The 25,070-nt window shown below is 33.3% G+C and overlaps 1 protein-coding gene and 1 long non-coding RNA gene across 4 annotated transcripts; one reads left to right on the top strand and one right to left on the bottom strand.

Moving 5' to 3' along the window:
- Positions 1-2,244: 2,244 nt before the first annotated feature.
- Positions 2,245-24,408, bottom strand: LOC131028956 (cytochrome P450 90D2). 2 transcript variants are annotated; one of them, XM_057959340.2, is made up of 9 exons: positions 23,982-24,400; positions 23,546-23,870; positions 4,746-4,895; positions 4,319-4,570; positions 4,096-4,185; positions 3,238-3,316; positions 3,039-3,145; positions 2,756-2,874; positions 2,245-2,665 (listed from the first exon to the last, which is right to left on the bottom strand). In XM_057959340.2, the coding sequence occupies exons 1-9, from the start codon at positions 24,215-24,217 to the stop codon at positions 2,575-2,577; spliced, it is 1,449 nt and encodes a 482-aa protein (XP_057815323.2). In that variant the 5' UTR covers positions 24,218-24,400; the 3' UTR covers positions 2,245-2,574. The 2 variants fall into 2 exon arrangements, with proteins under 2 accessions (XP_057815323.2, XP_057815324.2); XM_057959341.2 differs by lacking the exon at positions 4,746-4,895 and having other exon boundaries at positions 23,982-24,408.
- LOC131028957 (uncharacterized) lies at positions 5,384-16,051 on the top strand. 2 transcript variants are annotated; one of them, XR_009102670.2, is made up of 5 exons: positions 5,384-5,763; positions 5,897-6,347; positions 12,572-12,655; positions 15,519-15,625; positions 15,813-16,051. It is a non-coding gene; the product is annotated as an uncharacterized LOC131028957 (long non-coding RNA). The 2 variants fall into 2 exon arrangements; XR_009102671.2 differs by having other exon boundaries at positions 5,912-6,347.
- Positions 24,409-25,070: the final 662 nt, after the last annotated feature.

Raw genomic sequence — 25,070 nt, forward strand, 5'->3', positions numbered from 1 at the left:
TGGATACTTGATTTTGGAGCCGAGTCTCATCATATGGTTGCATTATAGATTATGTTCTTTTTATTTGATTCTTGTTCATCACCAAACATCCTAATGACTAACAACACATATACTTGTGTTTGTGGAAAGGATCTATTGACATGGATGACAAAGTATTCAATGATGTTCTTTGTGTCCCATCATTGTCAACCAATATCCTTTCTATCTATCAAATCACACATGATGGAATAGAAAAGAGTGTGGAGTTCACACCTAATTATTTCATAATATGAGATTCATATAATAAAGATATTATTGTAGTTGGGAAGGTTGATCACCAATCTCGAGTCTACACCTTCTCATATTTTTCTCCTATTATTCCTTCAATTGATATACAAACTATGGCATCTAGTGTGGACAATTTTGAGGATATTTAGTATGATTATTTGAATCTTGGAATCCTTTCATCTTCTCAAGTTCTAGATGCATGTGCGAATATTCCATCTCTTTTGTCTACTATTGCATGTGATGATGCTTGTGTTGCCATAGGTTTGGCTTCTTTTGATTTAGTTCAACAAGACTCACATTGTCTTTTAGACATGACTTCATGGGATGATCACTTGAAAGAAATTGCACATTTTTTTGTGGAATCATACATTTCAAATTTGGGAGAAACCATTAATCACATTTATATTCTCTTTGATGAAGATTCTTCTTCTTCTTCAGTTGCTCTAACAAAATACTCTAAGTTTGTTGTTCATTCTCTACATGATCATTCCTCATAGTGCGAGATGAATGTAGATACTTTTGAACAACATTTGGAGGAGGTCCCTTTGTCTTTAATGGAGGTATCTTTCTCTTTTGATGATGTTCTATATTAGTTTGTCAGAGATTTTGGATTGTCATCTTCAATAGTGTGCCCTAGAGCACTTGATTAGATGATGGTAAATTTTGACATTGATATGCAGACAAATGAGAAAAATTTAGAGATATCACACTTCATCCATCTTTCATCATCTCCCTTTCAAGAATGAGAAGACATCATGTATACCATCTTGATTTTTTTTTTGTCTATGAGGAGGAACATTGTTTCGTGAGATTGGACCATCTTCAACAATCAATGTTGAGCATCGACCATCATTATAGGAGACTTTACATTGAAGAGGGTTGCATGGTCTCCTTTCTTCTACTCTCTTATAGGGGTAATTTATCCTCACACGAGGTTTTATCCATCTCATTCTTCATTGAGAGTATTATGTTTTCATCTCTTTTTCAGGGAGGAGTTTTGTCTCACCAGGTTTTCTCCTATTCTCTGTTTGTGAGAGATTGCATTACATTACATTTGTACAAGATACTTAACATGGCCTTGTAGTTAGGACCCATCAAGTGCATTGTTTACATTTTCATGTACATTTTTCCTAAGTTGCACTTAAGGGGGGGTGTTGGTGTGAAAGGGGTATTTTACCTAGCATGTTCACTACCTAGATCCTAATCACACATGTTACTCAAATTTACTTAGGGTAAACATATAAGTCTTAGGAATCTTTCAAGCAATCTTAGTTGTCATGTGATCTTATCTTATAGTTTTACTTCTTCTTTCCTAGGTTATTTAATATTTATCATGTTAGTTATCTCAAGCCATAAGATTAAGAACAATGTCATAATATTATGTAATCCTATATTCACCTTGGCCTATACAGTCAAGGGGTCCCCTTTGTAATCTCATTATGTTATATCAATCCATTATTTGCATTATTTGATAAAATAATATTATTCTTTCATAACTGATCTCTTTTGTGATTTCATAAAGGGCATAAATCTCGGGGGACTATAATCTTCAACCAATCTTACATGATATAGAACATTCTATACCAACTCTTACAAAAACAACCTTTAATCAGATATCATGAAGAGCCCAAACAAAATTCATCCAATTTTTAGACATGCTTTTCAAAAGAATTATTTTGACAAAATATTCTATCAATATAAATTATTCTAACCATTAAAATACATTATCAAAATCTAGTTAGAAACATTACTTTATAAAATTTGAATACAAACTTCTTGATTGTATCATTGTCAATAACTCCAAAATCAATTGAATCGGTATCAACAACCAAATTACAATGACCTTAAACCATTTAAAAAAGAATAACAACTAAAAAAATATATAAATAAAATAACAAATACAAAAGATTGGAAATATTCCTGAGCACTTAAAAGAAAGTGGTATGAAAAGAGAAAAACCTAAGAACTAGAGATATATAAGAGCAACCGAGCACATTATTTGATTACTTTCTTAATGATTACATAGAATTTTCAGTGAAAATCCAAGTAATTTTAGAGGAACATTTATATAAAACAAGGTGAACTGTTTTTATTTAAATAAAACAATTCATCATGAAAGCATCATGAATCTTAATCTCCACACATTCGAGCATTTCTTCAGGACTATTACCTTAAGTGATATACACATATATTTGAACTTCCTAAAATTTTCTAAGTTTCAGTTGTACTTACTAGTACATATATCTGCCTAGACATAAACGTAGCCTTATTATAAATTACGATGTTGTAGGCCACTTCTGGTGTCTCTCAGCGTTGCAGAGCTTTTACAGTTATGGGTAACTTGTTCTTGAAACTCACAGCAGGGAAATTTATTATCTCATCATCATGGTGGATCCATCTGCACACAAAAGAATAAGAATAAGTCTTATCACTATAATTTTGAATACTAATATCATAATAATTATGAAGAAATGGGTTTGATTTGTACGTGAACTGGGTTACTAAATAGTGAAGAAAAATAGCGATTTCCAGCTTGGCTAATTCTTGGCCTGCACATATTCGAGGGCCTCCTCCAAAAGGTGTATAGTACATACTTGGTATCTTTTTCTGCCAGAGATATATATAGTCAATTTCAGTGTGGAAGTTTATTCAGTAAAGATAAGGATTAGATTAGTTAGATTTTCTATATTCTTGGTCTCGTGGATGTTAAAATTCATTCATTCTTTCTTTCTTTTTATTAATTTGTCTAAATTGATGAGGAATTAACATACTTCCCAACGCCAAGGGTTGAATGTGAGAGGGTCTGGATACACTGCCTCATCCAGATGCACATTTCTGAAGTAGGGAAATACAAGCCACCCTTTTGGAAAAAAATATCCTGTCAAAACCCATACCACAAACACTTGAGAATTGTTTAAATTCATATGTGTGTAGATGAATAAACAATTAGGTATGTGTGTAGTTACTTACCTTTAAACTCCACATCCTTTACGGCCTTTCTATTCACACCAGCAGCAGGATTTACAAGGCGCAGTGTCTCATTAATAACCTGTATATCCAACAACTATTTTATCTCTATATATATATATATATATAATTTTTATATATATATATATTTAATATATGCATGTATATAGAGATGTGTATATACATACGAGTATATAAGTGAAACAAAAGTATTATCTTTCTTCTTCTTTTTATTTGAAGTTTTTTGAACATAAAATATTCTATCGATAAAAGTATTGAATTTCATCATTTACAAATCAATTAAAAAGTTTTTGTTTGATGGTTTAAAATGATTCCACTTTTTCTATGGGGTTGAGTTTAATATCTAAGATACATAAATAATATTCTATTCAATATTTTGACCCAAATTCTATACCTTTTATAATCAAGAGAGAAGACATAAATGATTGAGTTGAATCTTTGGTTATGAGACATTCATTTGATAATGACCTCTAGGGAATGTCCCTTTTATTTCTTAAGAGACAATAAATGCAATCTTTATTTATGACAAAAAATCGAATTCCAGTACACATGCATTTCTTAAGTCACTCCTCTTGATGATTGCTTCACACACTTTATAATTTAAACTTAAAATGATAGAGGTATTGGAAGAGAATATGGAAACGAATCCTTTTTTATTTTGTTGTATTTCATTTTCCTCTTATATGCTTTTGTGATGTATAGTGGAATATCATTTACAAACCACTCTAGTCTTTTTATCAAGTGGTTCCCACCTTTATTTTCATTATCTTTACTATTATTTTAATCCTTAAACAATATAAATTATTAATATGAAATAATCAAATCTAAAACCAAATTTACCTGGTGAGTAAAAGTCATGCAATTAGTGTAATCATTCCATGTCAAAGATTCTCTCGAGGCTTTCATTTTTCTAATGGCATAGTGTTCTTCCTACATTTTAAATTATGTATGTTAATATTCATCAATAGTCTATCTATTAAAACATAATAATATTAAAATAAAAATACATAATACATTTATGAACATTAAATGAAAATGGAAAAATTGAAAAGATATTGATTACCCTTAACTGGTCCAAAGCTTTTGGGCATTCATATATATATTTGACAGCACACATCATGGCCATGGGAGAAGTTTCTTCTCCTGCTCCAAACAAATTCATTATATTGTTGTAGATGATGGAGTCCGGAATCTTCTCTCCATTTTGATCACTATCAGCCAACAAGGCATCAAGAATATCCTTTTGTTCTGACTGTGGCTTCCTTCTCCGTTCCTCAATGATCTTTTTCATAACGTTCACACAATTCTCCTTGCACTTCAAAGTATCAAACAATTAATTAGTGATCAATATAATACATATATTTTCTTTTTTCATAACTGTCACACAATTCTCCTTGCACTGCAAAGTATCAAACAACTAATTATGATCAATATACATGTACTTTTCATACACTATAAGCTTGAAAATAAGACCATCTGCTTCTTCTTACTTTCATTGATCTATAATAGGAAGTTCCAGGAATTTTGATTGGTATGGAAATGATCCCTTCAATGAATTTTCGATACTCCATCATTAGATATGTGGTCTCTTCCCCTGGCTTGAGCCCAAGAAGATACTTTGTAATGATGTTGAAGGCCATCTGCAATAAATTGTGATAAATATAATAAGATACTTTGTAATGATGTTGAAGATACTTTGTAATCACTACTACACAAACGGGGGATTTAAGACGTTAATTTAAGAAAAAATATTAATTTTGTCTTAAATTTATTTTTAATTATTTAATTGTCTCAAACTAAGACAATAGAAACATTTTTTTCCCTCTCTTTTCTTGGCGCTCAATCATCTGCCCTCTTCCCTGCTCCCGCGGCGGCAGCGGCATGCAGTTATCAACGCAGGAAGAATTAGGCTTTGCCCGTATTTGCCCATCCGCTTCACTGACAGGATAAAATGTAAGGGTTTTTTATGTGTAGGGGTTTTTCAATGGATGCATGGCACCGGGCGCATAGCTACTACAATTTCCATCTTGGCCCTTCGTCGGATAGCCCACATCTTGCAAACTGATCTGCCCATATTTTCCTCATCGGCTTCTACTGCTCACTATCACCAGCTAAGACACAGGCAAGTTCGTGTATTTTTAAAAAAAATCTTCTTTGGTAGGGTTCTGTAATACGTGAACGTGTCCTCTTAGTGCCTGTAGATCATTTATATGGATCATTTGATAGATTCCCTCTAAAGAGATGTTGTTTCAATGAATGTGGGGAAAGAGCAGGGACGACTGAGTTGTAATAGCTGGTAATTGGTTATTTGAATTCATTGTCATATTCAAATTCCGATTTGAAAAGGGCCCTTTTGCTTCAGGACATACCCAAAATGCTCAACCTTTCCCCTTAAAATTACTTCTTGTGGCTCCACAAATATGTTTTCGATCTTCTTAGACCATAGTTGCCCTAACGATGACATATTGTAAACAAGGCTTCTAGTAGAAGAAAGAAGCCCTTCGACAGGTAAGAGGGGATTGTAATTGGGACGATTTAAGACGTTTTTTAAAGAGAAAATTGTAATATTGCAGTATAATTGAATCTTAAAGCTCCTAAATGTTTTGCAAAGCTACCAATTCCTCTGCTCTTACTCTGATAGGTGTTGGCGATTTAGATCGCTCAGGGGTTTTTTCGGTGCGGGACGGTCGGGAATCTCCTGTGAGAGTGCGCTCTGCCAAAGAGGGGCTTAAGAATCGTGGCCGTGTCAGCAAACCCTAACTTGCGATGTTTTCTGGACTCTTCTTCCATCAGTGTTGGCACTGGGAGTTACTTGCAGGCTACGTCACATGGGGTTGGTGTTTCGGTGGTTGGGTTGCCTCCTGCTCATCGGCCACGACACTCTTCAGATTGTGGTGATGGGAGCTCTGCTCTTGGCTCAAATGTTGTCCCATCGTCTCCACCCCTTGGACGGGAAAACCCTTCTAGGTTTGGCGATCCTTGTCCCCTTGGTTCTGTTGTTCGCAAATTAAAATACTTGGATAGGTTATGTTGTGCAACGAGATACTCTTTCGGAATTCGATCCGACGATCTAGTGGCTATCAATTGAAAAGGTACGTTCAAAACTCTCCTTCGTTTCAATCCTCTGTAAAAGTAATTTTAACGACATGGTGTAAAAGAAATTATACTGTTTACTGTATCAAATAGACGATGCAAGCTTAGTTCAAATATACCGACATGGACCTTAACTTGATATCTTTCTTAGATAGTAAGAATCTGCCCTAGTTTAATGCTGATACTCAAGAGTATTAAGCTCACTGCTTATTGTATGATGTGTATGGTAGAGACTTGCTTAAATGGTGTGGGAATGGATATGGACTGTCCATGTCGTTTTCCTTCTCTCTATTGGACTGTCTTGGTGATGTTTTGTTATTAGATTGTAGGAATCTTCTCAGATTTATTCTAATCGTGCTGTGATAAATATGAACCTCAAAATTTGTTATTATATTCAAGAATCCTCCCTCGGAGTACATAGTTTAACACTGATGCTTTATGTATTATAGATACAACTCACTGTATCAAGCAAATGGTAGACACTAACTGCAAATATATGGTTCTGGATCTGAACCACCTAGAATATTTTCCACTCTGTCTGATGTTGTCTAAGTGATGTGTTTTGTTGTTCAATAGTAACAAACTGTGCAGATTAGCTTTTGAGATGCCAGACATGGTTCTAGCCCTAATGTTTTGTTATTAGATTTTTGGTATGTACCCTTGAGAAACACCTAGTCTAGTGAAGTATCTTGGATGTTGCTCACTGTATCAAGCAGATTCACTCTAAAGATGTGAGTATAGATCTAAACTGTTCATAATGCTCCACCTACGTGATGTTGGCTTAGTGATATTTTGTTATTACTATTAAAGATTATAAGTATCTACACTGACATAATTCAGACATGGAGTAGAAGATGCAAATTTGATATTTTTCTATTAGATTGTAGGAATCTGCCACTTGAATATCTGTTCTAATCTACAACAAGTATGAGTTGCACACCACATCAAGCATAAATCAGAGATAATTTGAAATATTTAGGAATATGGATTTGAACTGTTCAATCGACACATTTTCCCACTACTTGATTCTATATCAGTGATGTTTACTTATTAGATTGCAAGCATTTTTTGTAGACTTACTCCAACAATGCTGGAATGTTCTGAATATAATTGTCTGCTATTAGATTGTAGAAATATGCCTTCAGACTACATACTGTAATTGTTGATTCCCACTATATTAAGTATGTAGATCACTGTATAAGTTCATGGATCAGATTTACTGCAAAGGTGTAGGAATGAAACTCAACTATGCATATATTGCAATTTTTTTCTTATTTGATGTTGTCATACTGATATTATATTATTAAAATTCATTATTCAGGAATCTGTTCAGTTTTACTCCAATGGTGCTATACCAGTATTTTGCTGTTAATTGTAGGAATTTGCCCTTAGAACGCTTTGTCCAAGTAACTAGTATAATACCCAATGCATCAATCATATGCTACATGCTCTAAAGATATACGAATGAAACTAAATCATTCACATGGTGCAATTTTTTTAATTTTTTATGCTGTCTTGCCAACATTTTATTATAATAATATTAGACTGTAGGATTTTATTAAGACTTTACTCAAAGATACTGGAATGGACTTAAACCTGATATTTTATTATTAGATTGTATTATTTTGCCTAGAGAATACCTATTTAACCTAGACGTTAAGTGTATGAAGTATATTGTAGACTTGTGAATGGATCTAAACTATACACATACTACAATTTGTTTTCCTTATTCAATCAGAACCTGTTGTCAGTTGAGAAATATTGTTTCCAAATTGCCTAGCCTATTGAAAATGTTGATTGCAGAACAACATATAGTGTGAATTTACTGCAAAATACAGTGTAAAACTACTGCAATATATAGTGTAAAACTACTGCAAAGATGCAGGAGAAGATCTAAACTATCGATGAGGTGCATTTTTGTCTTTGCACTTGATTCTGCATTCATGATACATTTAATAGGATACTTGGCCTTATTATAATACCAAAATATCATTTATGTTGCTCACTCTATCAAGGATACTACTCATTGTAATGAACATGCTACACTACTAAAAATTAAATAGGCGGGAAGGGATAGAGGAATGGTGGGAAATGAATTTTTTGAATGTCTTTTTTAATTGTTCATCTGTTACAGAGCGATGCTATTATCACATAGAGGATTCCTGCAGAGAGTTGTCCTGTGCAATTTAGCACTCACGCACCAACATGTATTTACAGTCCGCCCTCTATTGAATCAGTCTGCCCTCTATTGAATCATTGTCCTGTTTGAGAGTTAATTTTGGGATTTGTTTCTCTGTAATTCATTTTTTTGAGGTATAGTAAGAGCAGAAATATGTGCCTTGTGAATGCTTTCACATCTTCTGTGCATGCTTACCCTATTTGTGTTTTTTAGTTCGCTTATTTCATTTTATTTTTTCCTTCCCTAGGGTTCGGTTAACACATATTAGGCGAGAGATATTGGTAGGGTTAACAAATATTAGGTGAGAGATATTGGTAGTGAAGAATGCATTCACAGTGATGAAATTAGCCAGCTTAATTTGCCTGACATCAATCTTTGCCATGATATGTTCTCTTTGTATTCAACAGCACTGTTTTTGGGGAGTCTTAAGATCTCGTCAGACTGCTTATGGAGTACAAATAAATTGAAAACCCCGAAAAAACCATTGGGTTTCTTTTCTTTTCATTTTTTTTCCATATTAGCTTTAGGGTTTCAAGTTTTAACGGTAATGTTGCTGGTGGACAAATACGGGCTACAAAGTGAGAGCAGTGCCTCCACAATTTGCATGGTGGACCATGCGTCTTTATCACGCTTCCATATTTTGCATGTACTCTGTCTAACTGTTCATGAGACCTGTTAATGCTGGGACGTGGACATCTCAAGAGCCCTATCAATTTTGGGAGATGGGCATGCATGTCTCAGCGGAGAACACCTGTCAATGGTATTTACATGTAAGTTTAGGGTTTCTTTCTACTAAGAACTTATGATACTACTGTTTCTTTGATCTACAATCTTTCTCAATCCTTTTGATGGCTTTGTTTGAAACCCACGGTCTCTTCACACAGTAATACTAACAACCTTTTTCACAAGTTCACAATGATCGGTTTTTGCATAGCGACATATTTGATAGATTTAGAAATCTTTGATCGAACTTTCTTTTGTGACTCTTAATAAATTTTGATCTTCAAATTTTTGTATTTGAAGCATTCACATTAATGATATCAATAACTAACGATATTTTCTACATAGTATATGCTTTAATCCTCCACAGCAACAGTTCTGGGATCTAGGGAAAATAGGCATTACAACATTCATACCATCCACAAAATGCAAGTGGCCTACTGTCCATCACAGGTGGGCTTCACACAAACTTTGGTCATCAAGAATAAAAGCATTTTAATTTTTCGAGGCTCCGATAGTTGTAGATCCATCCATGGTGATCATGCTCACACGTTTTCCATACCTTAAGAATGATGGTGGTGACCTCAAGAAGCCTGCCAAGAACCATTCTATGTATTGGGTTGTTTGGTATACATGTGGGTCCCCATCTTCCCCTTCCAAATACTCTGGCCATGCCATGCATGTCAGACCTCTGGCTTCGCTTATGTCTTTGAATTTTGATCAGCCCTTCAAGCATACCTTCGCTTATGTCTTTGAATTTTTATCAGCCCTTCAAGCATAACAAAATAAAGTCAAACCATGTGAAAGTGACTTCCAGGACCTGATTCAGTTTTTGCTGAGGAGAAAGAGCCCTCAAGGTGAAGGTTTGAAGTGTTTTGATCTTGAAATGCCTCACATGGGATTCAATTATTTATGCAAGATGAGTCCAGAACCATTAGAGAAGGAAAATCATTTCATGGGGGCAAGCAAAAGGTCTTGGAGAATTACAGCAGTGTCACTCATTAGTATCTCCATCCAGCTCTCTTTGGTTTATGCTGAACAAAATGATGAAGCTTGCACTTTTGATTATTTTCCTCCTAAAAGAGTGAAGAATCCCTTGGAGGCATACTCTCAAACATCGGAAATCATTTTTTTTTGAGGAGACTAAAGCAGATGCATACCCAATGCTAATCCAAGGAAAAAGATGTCACAGAAAATAATGAACAACAGGGGAACATACAAATTTTTATTGTATTAGCCACAATCTAATACAAAGTATACTTTTTCCCTAGAGAGAATTTACTGATTGATTAAGGCATATATTCTCAGAGTATGCTCAAGAAGGTAGTTATATACTGCTTTGGCTACTCCTCCAACGATCCCCGGTATCAATATTAGAAGTAGATCAATAGGTCTATATTTTATAGTCACTAAACTCACATCAAACATTATTAGTCCTCCACCTCTAAAACTTCCACAGTTTTCACTTCCACAATTATCAATGAATGCTCATAGAACTATAGCAACCACCACAGTTGTGAAAAAGATCCTCCAAAGAATCTGAGCACTTCGCCACTTGCAAAGAAATGCAAAAAAAAATTGTCAGGTATCATTCCTTTTCTTTTCAAAAAATGCTTGTACTTACAGTTATAAAACTTCTTGACAACCATCAATTTACGTTCTACACTGATACCTCAGAGATGCCCATGATTACAAATTCCAAGAACAATCTGGAAACAAGGATGGATCCAATGGTACTGTAAATGACAAGTTGTTTTAAGAAGTGTATTTGTAACTTGACATATGCCCATAGCACATTTGAGTTCTGCAAATGAGGTGTATATATATATATATATATATATAAAACTTGGCATGAGCTTATAACACGTTGAGTGTAAGTAACTTGGCTTAGACTCCAAACATATTGAACTCTACAAGTTAGTATATTGCCTCGTGGATTGCTCCTAAGACCTAGACCTATTGAATTTGACAATTTAGTGTACTTGCTTCTGAATTGCTCCTTGGATCTAGATCATGATGAATTCTACAATTTAGTGTATTGCCCACTGGATTTCTCTTCTTGATAAAATGCAAAGGAACTTACGTTTGATGTTACACTCAGTTACAGATAATGCATAAAAATTATTTGAACACAAGGGCCATCTGTGAACTAGAATTTGGAATCAATCCAATACCAGCTCCTCGTTTTCTAAGAAGAGGCCTTTTTAACCCAATTTCCATTTCTAAAAGTTTGTCACCTTTTGTATCCTTTTCATGCATTTCTTAAAAATGTAATTCTCGCCTTCTGTATCCTTTTCATCCATTTCTTAAAATTGTAATAAAGCCACTTTTGTGGCAAGTGTTTTTTTTTAGTTTTTATTTTTAGTATTGGGTGAGTTGTCATCTTTATCTGTTTTTATGGTTTTACTTTCCCCTCTGTATATAAGGAGAGGAACCTCTTTATAATGATCTTTCAGTTATTTAATAAAATATTGTGTTCAATTATTTTTTTGCAATATGAGTTAGTCACCTACAGACAAACATTCCTGAATCGCCTAACTAATGACCAAACACATCACATAATCGAATTTGCACAATATTAAAAAACATGGATGTGCTTGTGTGCTGTTCCCTTGTATTTGATTGGCTATATACACTGAACACATTTTTGATAAAGCCTAACATAGCAACATCAACTACTTGAAAAGTATACCTTAAGTGGTTGTTTGAGATTGTGCTTCTATAAGCCGAGTCTTTGCATGATCTCTTACTCATCCTAATACCTAGAGATAGAAACATTGTGAGCTTTGCCTTCCAACTCAAACAAATACCATGTTTCAACCTTGAATACACAAAAAACAAGATATAGACGACAAAGACAGGGATTCTCTTAAACAATAAAATATTGTTGTTGTTGCCACACGCGAGAGACACACAATGACACTTGGTGTGGTGGCTTCCAATCAACTACCATAAAATCTAATACTAACAACATTATTACAGTGTAAAGTAGACAACCCAAGAACATTTTTTTATCAAGCATTCAAACCAATGTGATGAGCCACATTTGGTATTTATTGTAATGGAAATACCTTTAAGTTTATTATACTTCAACCCTATGATACTCTCTACTGCAGTTGGTCTAATTTTCCTTAAGTTGTGGCATGTGAACATTATTTAATAGACAATTTTCGGGTTTAATTTTTCTTGCTATTTTATTTTTCTACCAAATCTTGCCAAAAGTGGAATGTAACCAGGGGGTTTTTGTTTGGATCAAAATACTATTTATTAGTTTTCATGCCTTTTATTTATCAGTCTCATATTGATGCAATGGTTCTTCCACAGGCAGAGGCTATTATGTCAAAGCTTGCAACTTTTAACAATGGTGAAATAAATGCAGAACCATCATTGTTGATAACTGTAGATCAAGTAAATTTCACCATCCTTTTTCTTTTCTCTATAGATAACAGTAATTTAATCTTGGTATATTGTCAATATTCATATGTATCTTTTCTTAGTGAATTTCTATTTTATTTGATGCAGAATACCAACTTCATAGATAGACACACACCATACTACATCCTACAAGAAAAATGTGCATGCATTGTAGAATTGAATCAACACATTATGACACATAGGACACAATATGGAGCATGAATAATCATTTTTTCTTTTATAATAGTATGGCATGATATAGCTTTGAGACTCATGAGATACTTTTGTGTTGATTTGTCTCTAAATTCTATCCAGGGCTTCATTCTATTGTTTGCACACTACTCTTTTCACTATGTGACACCTCACAACCACTAAAGAGATTGTTTGCTGCAACATTGAATGCTTGGGACAACCATCCTATCCCTTTGAGACTGCATTTCCACTGCTATATTTGTGGCTATTTTGATCTTTGTCCTTGGCATTCGCTGTAGTTTTCAAATTCTCACCTAGACAAATAGTCAAAATTTTTAGTATTAACTTTTTCGTTTGATGATGGATTTACATGATTCCAATTGGAGATAAAAGTATATTAAATATTGTATCTCCAATAGAAACAGGTTTTGAAGAAAAGAAGAATTGATTGGTAGAATGTGCCAATGAACCACCTGAAAATGTGAGTTTTAGCAGTGCAGATTTAGGATAAGTAGTCAGTATTTTGGGCATAACTTTCTCATACGATATTGGAATTGAGTGATTCAAATTGTTTTGTAAACTAGGTTCATAGGGGAATATTCCTTATAAACAGGTTTTAGAGATTCAACAATTTGGTCATCCAAAAATTTACTGCCCTAACTCTGTTCTTACTATGTCCTTGAGTTTCTTGTGTGACACCTAGTGGGTACTTTGTCCACATCTTTTTCGTTTGATGATGGATGGTTTAATTCCAATTGGAGATAAAATTAGATTCAATTTTTAATTTTTTTATCTCCAATAGAAACATTTTTTTAAGAAAAGAAGAATTGATTGGTATAATTTGCCAATGAAAAACCGGGAAATGTGAGTTTTAGCAGTGTAAATTTACGATAGGCAGTTAGTATTTTGGGCATAAATTTCTCATATGATATCAAAATTGGGTGATTCAAATTGTGTTATAAACTAGATTCATAGGAGAATATGCCTTAGCAACAGGTTTTAGAGATTCAACAATTTGGTCATCCAAAAATTGACTTTGTTCGTATCTTGTCCCTAAGTTTCTTGGGTGATACCTAGTGGGTATTTTGGCCACATCTTTTTCGTTTACTATACAAATTGAAAAATTCAAATTGGGTTAGAAACTATATTTTAATGGCTACTTTGGATAGAAATAGTTTTTTAAAATGTGCCCATATGACCCCGAAAAATAGGATCGTCCCAACTATGTTTTCAGTGAAGTCAATGAACCAAAATGCCATAAGAGTCTAATAAAAAATATTATGCATCATGACTCGTACATTTTCAACTCTCATGAATTCTTCCTTTATTACAAACTTGTTATTTTCTATTTTCCCCAATGTGTGATTGTCATAGGGTTTGTATAGGACTTTTTAGGCCTGGAGTCTTCTTTTATGCATGCTTACAGTCTTTGTATTATATCCATAGGACTGCCCTATTCATTATATTTGAGCTATTACTATTGAACACATGCACATCATTGTGATGAATCCTCATTTTGCAACTATGTCAGTGATTAAGCCAACCTTGTTTTCTTTCACATACCCTTCATTTAGGACCTCTGTGCTATGTATTTGTTGTCCTTAATGATTGTTAATTCTCAAGTGTTGCCAACAAAACCCTTGAATGCATTCTTTGCATTTTGGCTTCTTTATTTTGTGTGGTGCTATCAAAACAAGAGATATTTGTATTTCTGCTCTCAAGACCTATTTTTCCTTTTGCTCTATCATGGCATTGTACTCACTGCTGCTATTAGGCCCTTGTAACTGTCATTTGGTTCTCAATGTTTTGTTCATGACAGTATTATCCTCTTTGTTCCTCATAATAGTGATGTCTTCGATTCATCCAACATGAAGTTGTCACCTAGAATAATGATCTCCAACCTTATGTTGTTGTTCATAAATGTTATCACAAGATAATTAGTCTTATCACTATAGCCTTTGTGTTAGAATGTTACCCTTGTATGATGTTCATGGACTGTTTTGAAATTCTATCATACCTCGCATTTTGACTATCTCATGGGCCTAATACATAGTGAAGCATCACTACTATACCCTTTATTAGTCTTTATTTTTCCACTGTCAACTGTCATCCTCAATGGTGTTGTATTCTCGACAAGGTAGATATGGGTTCATAGCTGTCCATTAACTTTCTTTCCCATCCATATGACTATCGTTTGTGATCCTTACCTTTGTATGCATCATAGCCCACATTGTCTCTACCACTGTGACCTGTAGATATGGGTTCATGGCTGTCCATTAACTTTCTTTCACATCCATATGACTATCATTTGTGATCCTTCCCCTTTTATGCATCATAGCCCACATTGTCTCTACCACTATGACCTCTATTTGCCTTTGGATTGGAACCCTTAAATGAGGAAACAAGTTGTCCTTCATTTTCATTGATGACCATCCCTCCACGCTAATTATTTTAACCAAAATTTGCTCCTTAGCTATCATAAATTACTCTTGTATGTAATATAGCAAGTTATTTACGATGATTTGTTGCATTGTAATTTACTGATAATTTTTATATTTATGATCCCTGTCTTAATGTATTAATTAAAAAAACACTAAAATGGATGGTTTTGTGTTATTTGGGAATCTATCAAATAATAGACTAATAATTTGCTTGGTTGTTTTAGAGCCTTGGATAATTGCAACATAGCCAGACAAATTTCTGGTCTTATTCTCCTCATGCAGAATTACATCATATTTTTAGTGGTAAATTAACCTGGAGGATTAACAAGAGGTACTCATTATTTTGTGTACTACATAATTTTTAAATTTCTAAAATTACTAAATTATGCTTTAAACATTATAAATGCTATGTTTTAGTAAAATCAAAATGCCATTTGGAGAATCATTGAACCAGAAAATTATTTCATAGGAATTTCAAAAAGAAAATTCTTTTTTCAGAAATTTTGTTGTCTAACCAGGGAAATCTATGGAGATAAAATGGAGGAGTTTTCACAATGGTCTTGTTACTGTTCAGGGCAGTGCAATTCTGAGGGCGACTTTAGAGAGCTAGACAATAAATTGCTGGAACATGAGGTTGCAAACTGGGTTGACTATAGATGAACAACTTTAAATTTGACTCTCTTGCATCTATTGTATTCTTGAGTCTTAAAAGGTATTTTCCTAATTAGAGAGCAATATCACAATCAAGTTATTTTCATTTTGAGTATCTTGTGCCCTTTGTCATTCTCTTTGTTCTTAGAGCTAGAGTTCTATTTTCTAGGATGTAATGTCCCACTTTGAAATATAATTTAATAATAAATAATAATAAAATAAAAATACAAAAGAATAAATATTAAAATATAAAAGAATATAATTAAATATAATTAAAATTTGATTAAAGTTAATGAAAAGTCAAAAGGCATGAAATGATAAGTTGTGACTTACTCAAACATGAGATATAAAAGGGAGAAGAGAAACTCATTTGATGGGGGGAGAATTTGAAAAATGAGAAGTGCAGATCTGATTATAAAAGATTATGTCCCTTCCAAAGGGCAGAAATAATGAAGAGTTGCACTCTTTCAAAAGGTGCTAATGGTGAAAGGGTGTGTCTCTTGCCAAAGGGCATTACGTTGGTGGAGAAGAAAACAAAGTATTAAGGATAAGGGGTTACCGGAGAAAGGAAGGACTCTAACACCACTGTTGCTGCCTCAGTCCACATCTACACCTTGACTATCACAATAGGGGTATAAAACAACCAAAGAAATTCAGATTGAAGATGTTTCAGGTATGTCTTCATCTCCTAAAGGAATGGTAATAATTGTTGCTAAGATATTGCAAAGAGTAATACGTGTATCTAAAGTATGATAGAAATCACTTCAGTATGTCACGAATGTTAAACCATTTCACACAGCTAATTATAACTGTAACAAATCTACTATATAGTTTTCAGTAACTTACTGTATGACACATACTCAGAAAATATGATGATTAGTTTTAACGTTTCAGGCTGACTTGTAACGTCCACAGTATTTAGATTCATGGTTATAACATACAACGGTAATTTGCATCAATTCCAGATTCATGTGTTCTGGAATCCACCCGTAAATATCCACCATTCAACTTGCATAATACATTAAACTGTAACTATTTATATGATTTGATAGAGCTGTGCTTATCAATTAATTAAACTTAATGTCATATGTGTATTTATGATTACAAACAGTCACAATCTGATACGTATAAGCAGTTACAATAGTAATAAAGTCTGAATAATGTTATGCTAAGGAATTGGCAATCTTTCACAGTACGTTTGATATATTATGATATACATAACTAGATTACTAATAAAGTTAAACCACTAATGGCATAAGTGAATTCCTTAATGAGTACATTTTCTGTTCACCAGGTATAATAACCATAAAAATATATAAAATTTGGATAAAACGTTCTATTGTAATACTGACAGATTATTTTACAAAATCAGAAACTAAAACTTACTGTAGAATATTATGTCAATAACAATGAATCTATTCACTAATTTGCTAAAAATCCCAGGAAGGCAGAGTGGTTGGGAGAGGAGGATAAGCCTGTCTCAGTTGTCCACCTACTGATCCATGTAAGATCAGTAGGCCAGTAGGGCATATGATTGCTACTGGGCCTGGGACTGGCAATTAATAAGCCCCTCTACAATCTGAAACTTCCTTGGTTTAATAATTTTAGGGTGAGACAAGGAATGAATTGCGGAGAAAAGACCCACACCACTAATAGTAAGCCAAAGGGGCATAATGACTGCCTTTGGATCCAGAGTGGGATGGATGGGCTAACTGGATCATTCCCTGTGCTACCAACTATGGTTATTAAAGGAAAAAAAAAATGTTATAAACCATCTAAGTTGCAATTGAATAAATCTTGTTTCCGCTGCATATGTATAATCTGAAAAAAGTAATTTCTGTATGTTCTACTGTGATTTTTCTTTGAATGAACAAGTAAATATAAGATTATAAACCAAATTGAATTATTAATTCAATATTAGAAAGAAGACTATGTTTCTCTGTTATGACTATCGGTATCTAAGAAGTTGGAAAATGTGATATTTAAGATAGTTTGTCTCCTAATCAATTTAGTTTAAGTCATAAGTATGTTGAGATGGATTAATTATGGGGAAAACAAATCTAGACCTAGTAGGGGACATTACATGTAATGTCCCACTTTGAAATATAATTTAATAATAAATAATAATAAAATTAAAATACAAAAGAATAAATATTAAAATTAATATTAAAATATAAAAGAATATAATTAAATATAATTAAAATCTGATTAAAGTTAATGAAAAGTCAAAAGGCATGAAATGATAAGTTGTGACTTCCTTAAACATGAGACATAAAAGGGAGAAGAGAAACTCATTTGATGGGGGGAGAATTTGAAAAATGAGAAGTGCAGATCTGATTATAAAAGATTATGTCCCTTCCAAAGGGCAGAAATAATGAAGAGTTGCACTCTTTCAAAAGGTGCTAATGGTGAAAGGGTGTGTTTCTTGCCAAAGGACATTACGTTGGTGGAGAAGAAAACAAAGTATTAAGGATAAGGGATTATCGGAGAAAGAAAGGACTCTGACACCACTGTTGCTGCCTTAGTCCACATCTACACCCTGACTAACACGATAGGGGTATAAAACAACGAAAGAAATTCAGAAAGAAGACGTTTCAGGTATGTCTTCATCTCCTAAAGGAATGGTAATAATTGTTGCTAAGATATTGCAAAGAGTAATACGTGTATCTAAAGTATGATAGAAATCACTTCAGTATGTCACGAATGTTAAACCATTTCACACAGCTAATTATAACTGTAACAAATCTATTATATAGTTTTCAGTAACTTACTGTATGACACATACTCAGAAAATATGCTGATTAGTTTGAACGTTTCAGGTTGACTTGTAACGTACACAGTATTTAGATTCATGGTTATAACATACAACGGTAGTTTGCATCAATTCTAGATTCATGTGTTCTGGAATCCACTCGTAAATATCCACCATTCAACTTGCACAATACATTAAACTGTAACTATTTATATGATTCGATAGAGCTGTGCATATCAATTAATTAAACTTAATGTCATATGTGTATTTATGATTACAAACAGTCACAATCTGATACGTATAAGCAGTTACAATAGTAATAAAGTATGAATAATGTTATGCTAAGGAATTGGCAGTCTTTCACAGTACGTCTGATATATTATGATATACATAACTAGATTACTAATAAAGTTAAACCACTAATGACATAAGTGAATTCCTTAATGAGTACATTTTCTGTTCACCAGGTATAATAACCATAAAATTATATAAAATTTGGATAAAACGTTCTGCTGTAATACTGACAGATTATTTTACAAATCAGAAACTAAAACTTATTGTAGAATATTATGTCAATAACAATGAATCTATTCACTAATTTGCTAAAAATCCCAGGAAGGCAGAGTGGTTGGGAGAGGAGGATAAGCCTGTCTCAGTTGTCCACCTACTGATCCATGTAAGATCAGTAGGCCAGTAGGGCATATGACTGCTACTGGGCCTGGGATTGGCAATTAATAAGCCCCTCTACAATCTGAAACTTCCTTGGTTTAATAATTTTAGGGTGAGACAAGGAATGAATTGCGGGGATAAGACCCACACCACTAATAGTAAGCCAAAGGGGCATAATGACTGCCTTTGGATCCAGAGTGGGATGGATGTGCTAACCGGATCATTCCTTGTGCTACCAACTATGGTTATTAAAGGAAAAAAAAAATGTTATAAACCATCTAAGTTGCAATTGAATAAATCTTGTTTCCGCTGCATATGTATAATCTGAAAAAAGTAATTTCTATATGTTCTACTGTGATTTTTCTTTGAATGAACAAGTAAATATAAGATTATAAACCAAATTGAATTATTAATTCAATATTAGAAAGAAGACTATGTTTCTCTATTATGACTATCAGTATCTAAGAAGTTGGAAAATGCAATATTTAAGATAGTTTGTCTCCTAATCAATTTAGTTTAAGTCATAAGTATGTTGAGATGGATTAATTATGGGGAAAACAAAGCTAGACCTAGTAGGGGACATTACAAATGGTATCAGAGCAATGATCTTGCCATCCTGTAGGGTAAAGATGAATCAATTAACCATTCTAGTTAATAAGAAGAAATCTAACAATACGTGTATTCACGTGTATGTTTTGTGTTTGCATATATCCATTTGTATGATTCGTGTTTTCCATGTGTATGGTATATGTTTTTTATTCATATTGGTGGATGACTTAGTTTGAGAAAATTAAAATTTACATTGCTTGAGGACAAGCAAATTTGGGAAGGGTGGATTGTAATGTTCCACTTTGAAATATAATTTAATAATAAATAATAATAAAATTAAAATACAAAAGAATAAATATTAAAATTAATATTAAAATATAAAAGAATGTAATTAAATATAATTAAAATTTGATTAAAGTTAATGAAAAGTCAAAAGGCATGATATGATAAGTTGTGACTTCCTCAAACATGAGATATAAAAGGGAGAAGAGAAACTCATTTGATGGGGGGAGAATTTGAAAAATGAGAAGTGCAGATCTGATTATAAAAGATTATGTCCCTTCCAAAGGGCAGAAATAATGAAGAGTTGCACTCTTTCAAAAGGTGCTAATGGTGAAAGGGTGTGTCTCTTGCCAAAGGGCATTACGTTGGTGGAGAAGAAAACAAAGTATTAAGGATAAGGGATTACCAGAGAAAGGAAGGACTCTGACACCACTGTTGTTGCCTCAGTCCACATCTACACCCTGACTAACACGATAGGGGTATAAAACAACCAAAGAAATTCAGAAAGAAGACGTTTCAGGTATGTCTTCATCTCCTAAAGGAATGGTAATAATTGTTGGTAAGATATTGCAAAGAGTAATACGTGTATCTAAAGTATGATAGAAATCACTTCAGTATGTCACAAATGTTAAACCATTTCACACAGCTAATTATAACTGTAACAAATCTACTATATAGTTTTCAGTAACTTACTGTATGACGTATACTCAAAAAATATGCTGATTAGTTTGAACGTTTCAGGCTGACTTGTAACGTGCACAGTATTTAGATTCATGGTTATAACATACAACGGTAATTTGCATCAATTTCAGATTCATGTGTTCTGGAATCCACCCGTAAATATCCACCATTCAACTTGCATAATACATTAAACTGTAACTATTTATATGATTCGATAGAGCTGTGCATATCAATTAATTAAACTTAATGTCATATGTGTATTTATGATTACAAACAGTCACAATCTGATACGTATAAGCAGTTACAATAGTAATAAAGTATGAATAATGTTATGCTAAGGAATTGGTAGTCTTTCATAGTACGTCTGATATATTATGATATTCATAACTAGATTACTAATAAAGTTAAACCACTAATGGCATAAGTGAATTCCTTAATGAGTACATTTTCTGTTCACCAGGTATAATAACCATAAAATTATATAAAATTTGGATAAAACGTTCTGTTGTAATACTGACAGATTATTTTACAAATCAGAAACTAAAACTTACTGTAGAATATTATGTCAATAACAATGAATCTATTCACTAATTTGCTAAAAATCCCAGGAAGGCAGAGTGGTTGGGAGAGGAGGATAAGCTTGTCTCAGTTGTCCACCTACTGATCCATGTAAGATCAGTAGGCCAGTAGGGCATATGACTGCTACTGGGCCTGGGACTGGCAATTAATAAGCCCCTCTACAACCTGAAACTTCCTTGGTTTAATAATTTTAGGGTGAGACAAGGAATGAATTGCGGGGAAAAGACCCACACCACTAATAGTAAGCCAAAGGGGCATAATGACTGCCTTTGGATCTAGAGTGGGATGGATGGGCTAACCGGATCATTCCCTGTGCTACCAACTATGGTTATTAAAGGAAAAAAAAAAATGTTATAAACCATCTAAGTTGCAATTGAATAAATCTTGTTTCTGCTGCATATGTATAATCTGAAAAAAGTAATTTCTGTATGTTCTACTGTGATTTTTCTTTGAATGAACAAGTAAATATAAGATTATAAACCAAATTGAATGATTAATTCAATATTAGAAAGAAGACTATGTTTCTCTGTTATGACTATTGGTATCTAAGAAGTTGGAAAATGCGATATTTAAGATAGTTTGTCTCCTAATCAATTTAGTTTAAGTCATAAGTATGTTGAGATGGATTAATTATGGGGAAAACAAAGCTAGACCTAGTAGGGGACATTACATATGAACATTTTATTTTTATAGTATAAGTTGCTTCTTTTATCAAAAATAATCTTGGGATTTTGGTATGTGCCTCTAATACTACTTTTGAATACATAACATCTAATGGTTTCTTTCAATATATAATGAAGAAGAACTTTTTTTGATAGAAAAACTATTCTACATATATACTCATCAAGTTAACTAAACCTATATCTCATGATTGGACATAAGAAACCCTTGGGAGGGCAGCTGAAAGGAGGTGAAAGGGAAGACATGATTGTGAAGGACAAAATTTTGACATCAGGGTTAAGATATATTGTCACCAAAGTTACTATAGTTTAGCTCAAACATAAATCTGGAGGTTGGTAATTTAAAATTTCAGAAATTTAACATTTTTTTATTTGGATATTCATTTGTATCAATATCATGCTATAAATTACTTCCAAGATTGGAAAGAGTTGGTTTTAGAATCCATTTTAAGTGTTTTGATGAAATTTAGTGAGCAAGAGGGCTATTTGAATTTGTAGACTATTGATTTACGCCTATTTTGCATTGAACAGGTTCACACTGAGGATTAGAATTAGACCATGTAGTTGCAAATTCACAAACATAAATGTATCATTCAATTTTTTTGTTCATTCTCTTTGTGTTGCATAGAGCTAGATAGATATTCTAAGGTTTTGTCTAAGAAACACAATTATTTTATTTTCAAGGCAACAAAAAGTTGTTTAATACAAAAACACAAAATGGATTGCAAAATGGTCACATGTTCTCAAGCATTATTTAGACTTAAAACTCACTACTAAACCAAAGGTTGTTTTGAGACCCAAAATTCTGAATGATAAAATTATTCTTTAAAGGGTGCTAGCTCAAATGGAAGAGCATCTCCTTTACAAGCAGGAGGATGGTGGTTCACTATTAAACCAAAGCGTGTTTTGATACCCAAAATTCTGAATGATAAAATTATTCTTTAAAGGGTGTTAGCTCAAATGGAAGAGCACCTGCTTCTCTAATAAGAATATTTTTATCGTCTTAAGAAAGACAATAGGTGAGATTAAATAGAGACAATATTGTTTTATATTATAGCTATAGTCTCTATAGAGACAAAAATACAATTGTCTTTTAAGAGACAATAATACTGATGTTTTTTATTGTCTTTATAAAGACAATTTTTTAAGACAATAATTTAAGACATTCGTTTAGAGACAATATTTAAGACGATAGATAAGTTTTATTTTGTCTCTAATTAAGACAATTCACTCAAAAATTGTCTCAAAAATTGTCTTAAAACCCCTCTCTATGTAATAGTGAATGATGTTGAAGGCCATCTGCAATAGGTTTTATACGTAAGAAATCAATTCTAAGTAGAAAGCTATGATAGTAATTGTAATGAAAAAGCTTGCAAACACAAATCAAATCCAAAATCCAAAATCCAACCGTTTTGCACTCTTCTTCAACATGCACAGTTCGCCCCTCCCAGTTTCTCAAGGCTGTCTTGATAACATACTCAACGTCGGCCATGACAAACTCCTTGAGTTTGGTAGTGTTAATGAAGCTCAAAACCACATTATGAATCCTCTTGTGCAGGTCACCAGAAGTGCAGGCAATGGCCCCTTCACCAAACAGATTTCTCAACGACCTTGGGTAGTTGCTCACAAAATATTTGCCTTCATTCTGCAATATGAATTTATTAACTTCTGGATCTATGGACATCACTGTGGGATACCCCATGTGATGTGTAGTATAAACAGGCTGCCCATACCTGCAACAACCCATTTTATACAAATGTTCAATATATATGTACACCCAAAACATTCTTATAAGATTCATATACTTCAAAAACATTCATATATACCAGAGTTGAGAAACGTACTTAGCCTTTCTTTTGTCTGCATAAACCTGGGGAGATTTGGATCTTCCATCTATAACAAATTGGTGTGTTTCACCAATGATGGGCAATCCAAAACTTCCAGGTGGAGCACGTTTAGGCCTGTGTAATTGGCCTGCCCACAGCATAGCCAGCCATAAACATCCTACTATTCCTGCAATTACCACGCCTACGATCTGCAGAACGGCCATTAGTAGTCTTACAAATTTGCTGAGAAGCATTAATGAATATACACAGAGAAGTTCTTGTCTGGCACTATATAACGGAGGGAAGCCAACGAATATGACCTACCCAGAAAAAAAGTGAAAAATTTAATGACACAGAATTTGCCACCGGATCGAGGACCCACTAATTGAACACTCTAGATTCATCTTCACATCTCTCAAAATCATGCGTGACATTTGCTGTCTAGGTGAACATGCTTTTATTATGAGAGGAACAACAAACTTTGAAAAAACTGGCCGGTTTAGGTAGAGGTTATGAGAAACTTATGTGGAGGTCATTGGATTTGTTCTAACAGTTTTGTGAGATTGATGACGTATCAATTAATGATTTTTTTTTAATATAATTTATTTAATGGTTTAAAATGTAATGTCTATAGGTTCTTAATCGAAGAGGTTTCAGTCTATACGTGTTCCCTAGTATTCTTATCGGTAAAAACTACTCTGTGAAGATCCTTGTTGGGCTCATGCTCGTGAGATTTGTGCCCTTGCTGGGCTGCCATGCTCACAGATCTGGACCTCCATAAAAAAAAATGCAATGTCTAAAAAGATAAAACTTGAATGAGATATGCCAATTAATTTGCTAAATGAATGATAAAAATGTGAGATGCATCAATTAATTTATATTTCCTTTTTCATATTTCATTCAAATATAAATATTCATTATCAATACTAACAACTTTAAAGTCATAACTACTAGTCTTATATTATTAAGAATATTTAGTTTTAAATCAACAAATGCTATCACAACTATTGAAACATGCCTAACTATTGGTTGGAACAAATACCTTAGTCTTTTTTCAAATTTGAAAAATGAAATGTTGAATATGAAATCAACAAATACTCCATAATT

The sequence above is a fragment of the Cryptomeria japonica genome, chromosome 7 (assembly GCF_030272615.1).
Source record: "Cryptomeria japonica chromosome 7, Sugi_1.0, whole genome shotgun sequence".
NCBI classification, from domain to species: domain Eukaryota; kingdom Viridiplantae; phylum Streptophyta; class Pinopsida; order Cupressales; family Cupressaceae; genus Cryptomeria; species Cryptomeria japonica.